Source organism: Helianthus annuus, chromosome 15 (assembly GCF_002127325.2).
Source record: "Helianthus annuus cultivar XRQ/B chromosome 15, HanXRQr2.0-SUNRISE, whole genome shotgun sequence".
NCBI classification, from domain to species: Eukaryota; Viridiplantae; Streptophyta; class Magnoliopsida; order Asterales; family Asteraceae; genus Helianthus; species Helianthus annuus.
Window position 1 is genome coordinate 16,242,859 of NC_035447.2, and position 11,523 is coordinate 16,254,381.

General features: G+C 30.7%; 1 protein-coding gene across 1 annotated transcript; it reads right to left on the minus strand.

Annotated features, from left to right (window-relative positions):
* Positions 1 to 1,102: 1,102 nt before the first annotated feature.
* LOC110913459 (cysteine-rich repeat secretory protein 38) lies at positions 1,103 to 2,029 on the minus strand. The gene is made up of 2 exons (XM_022158289.1): positions 1,976 to 2,029; positions 1,103 to 1,792 (listed from the first exon to the last, which is right to left on the minus strand). Exons 1-2 carry the CDS (start codon positions 2,027 to 2,029, stop codon positions 1,103 to 1,105), a joined length of 744 nt encoding a protein of 247 aa, XP_022013981.1.
* Between the last annotated feature and the right edge of the window lie 9,494 nt (positions 2,030 to 11,523).

Below are 11,523 nucleotides of genomic sequence, written 5' to 3' on the forward strand. Positions count from 1 at the left end.
GCCGCCCATGAACCGAACATAAATCACCGGCCAGTGACAGATTTATGTTGTCAATTGATTGTTCTCATATTTTTTATTTTGTTTTAATGATTATGTGGATTTATTCAAATTCAATTAAAACAAAAACAAAAAAAAACTTTTCTTCTTCTCCGCCCTAAACACCGTCCCCTGTTTCTTCTGGTCTGAAAACCGAGAAGGTGTGATTTCCGGTGAATGCAACGGTCGGAGTGGTGGTACATGCACAGATCGGGTGGTTTTGCAGAAGTTGTAGTGCCATGATTTATCGAGATGAATGGATGCTAAAAAATAACAAAACGAAACTTGGTTGGGTGATTTAGTGAATAAAAATGGGTGTACGTAGTATATTAAAAGATGGTTTCTAAAATGTACATTAGAAAAACGAAATGCTTTGCAGGTTTGATGATTGTTTGATAAAAGATTGTTATTTCCTAAGACAAAAGAAACAATAAAAAAATATTCATTCTATTTTTCTTTATAAAAATATGGATTTTTTTCAATTTTACTTTTTACTAATCCATATATTCATTATAAATTTTAAAAATAATGTTACCTTGACACATAATCATGTCAACTTGGTACCCACTAATTACATAAGATTGGAACAACATATCTAACTTAAGTTACTTTTGAGTGACAAAAAAAAGTTTGAGTGATTTGAACACATAAAAGGTTTGACCATCAATTCCTTGTGGAGATGACTTAACTTTCATATACTACATATTTTCACTTGTTTTTTATTAGCACATGACAACTACATTACATAATTAAAACACAAAACAATTTAAAAGTCTTTTATAATCAATTTCTCTATGGCTCTTACTAAACCAATTAATTAAATTAAATTCCAAAGGCATACAAACAAAACACATCGATTTATAACTCTTTTTTCATGTCCAAATATACCATCATTGGAAAAAGATATGAGAACCTATAATTACCAAATTTTCATTTCAATAGCCTTTGGATTTCAAAACTTCAGTACACATGCATGCCTTATTAATCTTATTATATTATATGGTAGTAGTAGTAGTAGTATTAGTACATGAAGTGATTCCCAACAGTGGAGATGGCTGGATAGAGGTTACCGACTTCGGAAATCATCATGGGCGTACCTCATATAGCAACCGGGGGTTAATGTTGCTGCAGCTATTGCTCCACTACAGCAAGGTTTCATCTCTCCATATACACGGAGTAAACACTTCTTACAATCTTCTTCGATTAATGGATAACTACATTGCATAACCATGAACAAAGTTTGACGTGATCCATAAGGCATCGTCCCATAAGCATATCTCCCAATATTCTCCTTCTTTTTTAAAGCTTCTTTTAATAATTTATCCACCAAAGCTTTCATGGTGTTTTCAAGCCCTTGAATATCCTTTGTTTTATTAGCACTGGTTTCGTGGGCAACAAACCAGTGATCGTGATTACTTAAATTAATATTAAGACCGTACTCTACCATGCATTTGCTCCTCCATGCCAGAGCATGTTTTTTGTTTTGGCAATTCTTCAGAAGAAGTGGGAACGTGCTGTTCACGCAGGACACACAATCTACATGTTTTAAATAGGCCGCACAAAAAGATTCAGCGGCAACCAACCAGCCTCCTTTTGAATAAAAATAGGTGCTGGTTTTTGCAGCTTCACTTGCTATCTTGACTGCATCCAAGAGGTTTGTCTCGTAGGTGCTTTTGGGTAGAAAGTCGCCGGAGTCTTTTTTGCATCTGAAAATGTCGGCATAGAGTGGTTCACCCATCACAATATTAAGGATTCCCTGAACAAGAACCAAAAATAAAAGTATGGATTTCATTTCCATATGTTTCTATGTAGTAATCTTGTGTTTTTGTAACCCAAAACTTAACATGTATATATACACACACACACACGCATATATCTTTAACTCTATTCTGTTTAATGTAGGTACGTGTCATAATTTTAAAACCACGTAGGATGTTACCATAATTTCATTCAGCATATAAAACCACATATAATTAACAAGGTGAGACGCCATGGTTGTTTATAGACGAAATAAAATTACCAAGTTCATTTCCATCTGTTTACAAAATGAAATATGAATTTCTCTTACGTACAATAAGATATTGCTTGATTTCTTCTTGAATTTTACCAATATTAATTTTTTCTTTCATTTTGATTTTGAAATATTTTATGTATCTTAGACAACGTTGATCGTTGAAGCGTGAAGTTATCAAGAAATAAAGTTTCATATTCTTCTACTTTGTTGAATGTCATTGTTAATTTTTAAACATACGTGTTAGCATACATTTACGGGTTTTTGTTGAAGTGAAATAAACACATTTATAGAAACACATGTATATATTTTTAACTCCTTTCTGTTTAATGTAGGTGTCATAATTTTAAAATCACATACAATTAAGAACTATATATATATATATATATACATATATAGGGGAGGGTTATCTTGAGAACGCTAAATATTGCGAGAACCGTGAGAACGAATGAAAAAACCAATCAAAACCAATTTTTTTTAATACAAACCTCATTGTAACTAGTTTAATACCCGTCCGGTGGATGGGTTACGTTAATTTAATATATACTAACTATATGAATGAACCTATATTGCACCCAAAATTAAACAACGTGACAAACAAAAGCACCATCTTTTAATTCATAAAAGGAAAACGAACGTCAACAATTTACAACCACAAAATGATAAAAAGTAAAATTGATAGAGGACTGAAACATGAAATAGTGTCATTTTAATGCAAAAGTAAACGGTAAACCAAACACATGCGTGGTAAAATACATCAACATGGGTGGAATGTTTATTAACATTCGAACGTGGTTTATTGACTCAATCTCTCCAAATTAACACATATGACTTGCATAGTCAACCGCTTGATGCATAATGAATTGATTACTTTTAACATGCACTAACCCATTTGCTGCTTTAACTCAATATTTCCCATCCACAAAAATGTTAACCTATTGTTGATCAATTTAATTAATTAATTCAATCACAATTTAGGTCACTTTGACTAAAATTTTATTTGATTCAAAAATCATAATTATACACTTTAATATTTTAGTCATCACAGAAAACAATTTTAGTTGTTATTATGATACATTTTAACTATTTAGTGGTGTTAAAGAGTAGAATTCCATATCATTTTATCCATTTCCGATCCAATCTAGTTTTTAATGTTTTAAAACGAAATAAAGTCAGCTTACATATGATTCCAACAAAAAATACACCTCAAAGTGAATTCATTATATATGATTTTTTTTTTTAAATTCAACATCCCTTGCCTTCTTTGCATCTCTTTCATGCCAGTTGCTTCTCCTCACATGTTAAAGTCCCAGTTGTCATATTTATCTTGAAATTATAGATATCATACCAAAAATGGCATTTCCATTTGACCTAATAAATCAAAATTCTATCATATTTGTTGTATAATCATTATATTCCCACTGCCATTACGAAAGTATCGCTCACCGTCAAATTAATTATTTTTTGCACCCACAATTGGAGATCCCTCAATCTGCAATAAGTAAATTTGGCAAGATTAATAACACCACATCATTTCAAAGTAGTATGAAAATTTGCATATTGTAATTACCTTACAAGACAAGAGATTAAGAGAACAACCATCTTCTTATTGTGTGTTTCAACCTGTTTGACCCATTTTCATACCATCTATATTTTCCAAGTTTTGCCCCATTGCCCCATTTAACAACCCTTATCAGAACAAATGTTATGTCTGCAGATTGTGATATCAACAATAGTAACACAGAAAATTGTGGTTTTATCATAAAGAACAGTGGAATGGCAACAAAAAAAATACTATCCCTATGTAGCAAGAGAAGATAAATGCAATAAATTAATAGCTAAAAACATGCAGTCAAAATAATAGAATTTCAAAAGTACCTGCTATGGATGAAAAAAGTTTTGCCTGGTGCAGTCGCCAAGCAACCTGTATCTATTGCTATTGCATCTGCCATTTTTATTTAAGTTTCACTCCACTGGTGTTTTCATGGGTTCCTGTGGAACCCATTTGAGCCAAGCAGTAACTATGGTTTGATGTGGTGTATTTTGCAACAGACAGAAAATAAATAAAGCTATTTAAAAACTACACCGACTATAGCTCCACCCGCGAATTTTCTAAATAAAACCAAGAAAGTGGTCACAAAACGAATGTCTTTAGGTTGTAATATCAACAATGGTGACACAAAAAAGTATGATTTGTACACATAACACCTCAATTAGGTTGGTCAGTTCGAACCAACAAAATAGAGCAAACCTCATTGTCATTGACTCGCTTGATCCCCGAGATCATTAGTTCATCACCTGCTTTTCAAGCAACACATACATACATACCATGATTACATATGTGACAAATTGAATCCCACCATGATTTGGACAAGCACCAGATCCAACATATTTTTCGATCATCGAACTTGCTTTCTGGTCAAAAACTTGTTTGTTGTATTTATACTTTGTTCTCTACACATTGCAACAAACATATACAGTGATCAGTATTTTACATATCACTATGCCTATCATTGCCAATATAGAAACAAATTATATGATGAATACTCACAGCTTCACACATTAGTCTATCATCATGGAAGGTAGTTTGTTCAATAATAGCCCAATATTTGTGAGAACAATTTAAATATTAAGAGATGGCTGCCATGCACTCTAGATCAGACAATCATTTAAAACTTACATAAATAAGAGTAAAAAAAAATCAATTAGCAGATTTCTTAAGGTAATTGACCAACCAACTCACCTTTTGAGGGAAGTTAAGAATATCAAACGTTAGCATTTGCTCATTCGAAGGGAGGGATGGAGAAGAGTGTGTGACAACTCCAAGCTCATCCCCAAAGCCTAATGCAGTCACCACTGGTCCATCAAGAGAAAGTGAGAAACAACATGCCTCTGCAAAAAAAAATAATAAATAAATAAAAACACAAGTTTACTATGAAATTATAACAACTCAAACAACATAAGGTTACCATGAAATGATGTGCCTCCTGTAGAACACACATGGGAAGAATTCAAGATGAAAAATGTCCCAATTTCCTGGAAAGGAAATAAAATAAAAACTGTTGGATATTTATTGTATATTTCTACCAGAATTCGTGGTATGTGTAGAAATATATAAAAAGAACACATCAATTTTGCAATTGGAACGGACAGAATGGATACATATTATAAACCCGACCTAATCTTATAATCAAAGATCAACCTATAAATATGAAACTATACCATCACCGAGCTAATTTACCTTGTAAGTGATGTATGAACAAAACCTAGATATCAGCAGATTATAGGCAGGTTACAGCCGTCGAAATTAAACAACCTGCATAAAGAAAATGATGCATATTTAGCAATGCTAACCCTAAAATTTCCAATTTGGGTGTAACCCAAATGAATGCTTCTCTGGCTTTTAACCAAATCATTTTCAAATCATGTCAAAAAACATCGTAAAAGCAAATTCACTATACGTAAGGCTCAAAAAAAAAAAGATTGCTCCTACCAAAGCATGAATCCCGAATCATCAATAACTTGAACAAATAATCAAATTCTGATCCCGAAGAAGAATCCATGATGCTGAAGAACAAAAAGAAACCCTAAAAATCCATTATGTTAGCATCTGGAGTAAAAAGTGTGAATAGAGAGAGAAAGATCGAGATGATACCAGTTTTATCGGAGCAAGAATCAAGAAAATAGGATATCTGTGATGTAAGTTTTGGGATGCCAAATGAGAGAGTGCGATGGTGATGCTAGGAAGTCTGATATGCGTTCTTGAGGTTGTCAGCAAGAAACCATTTATAACCTACTTAAACTGCAGGATTGATAACCCTGAAATACGGACAAAGAGGGGAGAGTGGGGAGTTATTTGGTAACTTTAAACTGATGATAACTACTCTAGAAGCAGTTATTTTTATGAGTTTAAAGGGCTGAGATTTAATCTCACCATGATCCAATGGTGGATATTAATTTAAGAGGTAGTTAGACTTAATGGGAACCATATATATATATATATATATAATTAAGATACAACAACATCAAAAAAAGAATTTACAATATCAAATAATTCATTTCTCCTTTCAAAATCACTATTTTTAATTTTTTTACACATGTGTAAATATAATAGATTTACACATGTGTAAATGGCCAACTTACACATGTGTAAATTTTCTTTATTTACGAATTCACGTAAATTTAAACGTGTAAATTAAATTTCTAACATTGTATTCGAATAATAATGATAAGTATAGAAAAAAAATTTAAATTTGATTCTTTTTTGACCAAGTTCTCGCGGTTTTTTCATTTGTTCTCACGGTTCTCACAATATTTAGCGTTCTCATTTAAACCCTCCCATATATATATATATATATATATATATATGGGAAGAATCCGTTAAGAATCACCCTTTATTGCGAGAACCACGAAAACAGGTGTGAACACAAATAGTAATACCTAAAAAAATCTAAAAAACACCCAATTTTTTTTTACTATTTTTTTTTTGGAAAAATCGCTATATTTCGTTTATAATAAAAAAAATTCAAAAAAAAAATTTCGATACGCACATGTGCATTTGTATCATTTCTTTGACAACTTCCGTAATTCATTACAAATATTAGACAATTGCACTTTCATTTATACTTCCACGTGTAAAACACTATTTTATACGTTAACAATATTAGAAATGCACATGTGCATCTATATGTATCAACATGAAATAAGGTGTTTTGATACACTACTTTGAATACACTTTCCCTTTCATCTATCATACCATCCATAATACACTACCATTACCTCCTACCATCCATAATACAATATCATTACCTCCTACCATCCATAATACAACACCATTACCAATATTTTCACCTTATTACATGTATATCAACACCATTTATACCATCCAATCATCATATTACATCATAAAGTAACAACTATAGCCAAACCATCAACCACTAGATATAACTAACCAAAAAACATGTATATGGGTCTACTTCTCCATTCAAAATCACAAACTTTTTGTACCAAAACATTTTATATCATGGTTATACCTAATGATGCACATATGCATTTTTAATATTGATAATGTAAAAAGTAGTGTATTGTGGATGATATTGTAAATTAAAGTGCAATTGTCTATTACTGATAACGTATTACGGAATTTATCGAAATAATGATACATATGCACATGTGCATGGATAACTGTTACTAAAAAGGGTTTGTTTTGTAACTAAATATAGCGATTTTTGTTAAAAAAAATATTAAAAAAAATTTGAATGCTTTTTTGATTTTTTTTTAGATTTTATTTTGTGTTCACATTGGTTCTCGTGTTCTCGCAATAAGGGTCCTATATATATATATATATATATATATATATATATATATATATATATATATATATATATATATATATATATATATATATATATAGTAGAGAATCCTGTAAAAAGTCCAACTTTTGTGAGAAGTGTGAGAAATAATTTGGGAATGACAAGTGTCCCTTATCTTAATTAATTCAAAAGGGTATATTAGTAATCGTCCATTCTTATCAATTAATTGATTTCCAAAGATAACTGCCAAAATTATCAGGCTATATATTAGGGATTTGATTCGAATTCGATTTGTTCTATACATTTAATTGTTTACGGTAAGTTCTTGTTGTAGTGTTATATTCCCCATTCAATAGTGTTATATTATGTACAGATATCTTTAGTCTCCTTTTCATAGTGTTTTATCCCCCATCAATAGTGTTTTATTCTGTATAGTGTTTTACAGTAAACAGATAGTGTTATATCTTTCTATAGTGTTTTATCATATAATATACTGTTCCTTTTCATAGTGTTTTATCCTCATCAATAGTGTTTTATTCTGTATAGTGTCTTACAGTAAACAGATAGTGTTATATCTTCCTATAGTGTTTTATCATGTAATATACTGTACCTTTTCATAGTGTTTTATCCCCCATCAACAGTGTTTTATTTATGTATAGTGTTCTTACAGTAAACAGATAGTGTTATATCTTCCTATAGTGTTTTATCATGTAATATACTGTTCTTTATAGTGTTATAAAAAGTTGTTGTGAAGGAAATCGAAGAATTTATTTCAGTACGAGAAATTCGCTGATTTTTTAGGAGATTAATGAGGGTTTTGAAACAGTGACCATAAATTCGCTGATTTATAGGAGATTGATGGGGGTTTTGAAATAGTTACCATATTTGAAACGTTGGAAAAGTCACTATTGCCCTTTAATTTTACATAAGGTCCTTCTAATTAAAACACAATTTACATTTTATACCCTATTGATCTCAACCATTAGATCAAATATCCAATGGTTTAAAACACTTCTTACCCTTCTCACATTTTAGACACTTTTTACCATATCTCTACCCTATATGTATATATATATATATATAGAGAGAGAGAGAGAGAGAGAAAGGTTAACGTACAAAACAGCTTAACGTACATTACGTACGCGACGAAATTACAACGTGCGTGATTAAATTTATAACGTGCGTGATTATATTTTGGTCAATTTGTCATCCGTGATTACTTGCACTTTTGCGTGATTATGTGCAAAAGCGTGATTAGGTTTTCACTTTATAACTTGCGTGATTTTCAAACGAACTAGCGTAATTTCGTCGCGTACGTTAACGTACGTTAAGCCGTGAAGTACATTATACTTATTCTATACATATATATATATATATATATATATATATATATATATATATATATATATATATATATATATATATATATAGGGTTGGCCTATATAGAAAACCCTAAATATTTAAGAAACCCGGGAAACTCAAAGCTCCCGACTTTTTTTTTGAAAAAAATAACACATGTAATATACATGTTTTTAAGAGTTTTGGGCCAAAAAAATCAAAAAAGCGCCGAAGGGTTTTTCTAAGAAAAAAACAAATTTCAGCAACTTTCAGCATTTTTTATCTAACACATGTTAGTCAACGAAGTTTTTGGAACTTGTTTATTTTTTTTTATAAAAAGTACTCGGCGCTTTTTTTGTTTTTTTTTGGCCCAAAACTCTTAAAAACATGTATATTACATGTGTTATTTTTTTCAAAAAAAAAAAGTCGGGAGCTTTGAGTTTATAGAGTTTCCTAAACTTTTTAGGGTTTTTTGTCTAGCATTACCCTATATATATATATATATATATATATATATATATATATATATATATATATATATATATATATAGGGTAGGGCTATATAGAAAACCCTATATATATATAAAACCCTAGAAAACCCAACCTTCCGACATTTTTTTAAAAAAATAACACATGTAATATACATGTTTTTAAAAGTTTTGGGCCAAAAAAATCAAAAAAAGCGCCGAGGGGATGATTTAAAAAAAAAAATTCAGCAATTTCTGTCTTTTGTGCCTAACACATGTTAGGCAACCGGACATTGCTGAAATTTGTTTATTTTTTTTTTAAAATCCCTTCGGCGCTTTTTTGTTTTTTTTTTTTGCCCAAAACACTTTAAAACATGTATATTACATGTGTTATTTTTTTAGAAAAAAAAAATGTCGGGAGGTTGGGTAAAAATGGGGGGAGATTTGAGTTTCCAGAGTTTTCTAAAAATTTAAAGGTTTTTGTCTAGCATTACCCTATATATATATATATATATATATATATATATATATATATATATATATATATATATATATATATATATATATATATATATATATATAGGGGACCGCTAAAATGAAAACCACCTACAGTTGTAAGAACTGAGAGAACCACTTTCTAGCCTTTAGATCAAGAAGATGGATGGATAAGATTGAAAGTAACTAAAATTAATATTAAATAGATTTTGTCTTATTATGTCTTTAATATTTTAATTTAAAAGGATAGTATAGTAAAATTACTCTATTTTGTCTTTTTGTATTTATTATTTTTTATTACTTTTTTGTTTTATTATATTACTTTTTATTTTTTAAAAAGAATTTTTTTATGAAAAGCATTTTTAAATTCAAAGTTTTTGAACAAGACAAAAACTTTGATGCGCCGGTTTTTGCACACCGGGTTTTTTAACGCGCCGTTTTTTTTAGGCGTCGTTTTTCTCAATCGGCGTATTTTTAACGCGCCGTTTTTTACACGTTTTTAACGCGCCGATTTTTTCACATTTTTTAACGCGCCGTTTTTTACACGTTTTTTACGCGCCTTTTTTTCGACGTTTTTTAACGCGCCGTTTTTTCAAGAGTCGTTTTTTTAACGCGCCGTTTTTCCACGTTTTTTAACGCGCCGATTTTTTCGCGTTTTACATTTTACGTTAAACTTTTTTACGTTTTACGTTAAAAAGTTTACGTTTTACGTATGTTAAACTTTTTACGTTTTACATTTTACGTTAAACTTTTTACGTTTTACGTTTTTATGTTAACCTTTTTACGTTTTATGTCAAACTTTTTACGTTTTACGTTAAACTTTCTACGTTTTACGATTTACTTTTTACGTTTTGCGTTTACGTAAAACATAAAACGTTAAACTTTTTACGTTTTTACATTTTACGTTTTATGTAAAACTTTTTACGTTTTACGTTTAACGTTAAATTTTTACGTTTTACGTTAAACATTTTACGTTTTACGTTAAAAGGTTAACGTTTTACGTTTTACCTTAAAAGTTTATGTTTTACGTTAAAAATTTTACATTTTACGTTAAAAAAATTACATTTTACGTTTTACATTAAAAACTTTACGTTTTACATTAAAAAATGTTTACGTTTTACGTTATAAAGTTTACGGTTTAAACTATTTTTACATAAAACTTTTTTACACAAAAATGAAACGTAAATTTACGGTTTAAACTATTTTTACATAAAACTTTTTTACACAAAAACGAACGCAACCATAAATCGCAGCTCGGTAGGTGTCTCAAATAGATTCTTGAAAAAAAATATAACAAACCAACAACAAAAATCAAAACTATATTTGGATTCTTGAAAAAAGGGGCTTGGCTCAGATTTTTCCGATAATCAGAGGCAGCAAAGTGGGGTTGCAGGTTCAAAAACCTACCCTCCACCATCCTTGCCGCGCCATCGTCATCAAAATATGTGTTTTTTTTTCATCATCGCCGCCCAATCGAACAGATCAAAACCCACATAGTTCACTGTTCAAAATCTACCAAAAAGCACTAGATTCAAAACATTCAAAAAGCACCAGATTCAACATATTCAAACATTCAAAAGCATTAGCAAAAACAACCAGGTCCAAACATTCAAAAGCATCAGCAAAAGCCCCCAATATTAACAAACAATCACCAGACTACACCACCGCCAGACCTACTCTCCCCACGGTCACCCACCTCTGCCCCACACCACCCAAAAAACCCCCACCGCCACCAACCCCAACGCCACCGCCACCACCACCAACAACCGTCGCCCACCTTCATCACAAAAAAATCCCCAAAAAAATCCAAATTAAAAAAGAAGAGAGATAATCAGATCTTTGTGAAAAAGAGATATATAGAAAC

Coding starts and splice junctions, on each gene's coding strand:
- LOC110913459 (XM_022158289.1), bottom strand. CDS start 2,029: ATGGCGTCTCACCTTGTTAATTATATGTGGTTTTATATGCTGAATGAA. Junction 1,793..1,975: donor ATATGCTGAATGAAATTATG/GTAACATCCTAC, acceptor GTTCTTGTTCAG/GGAATCCTTAATATTGTGAT.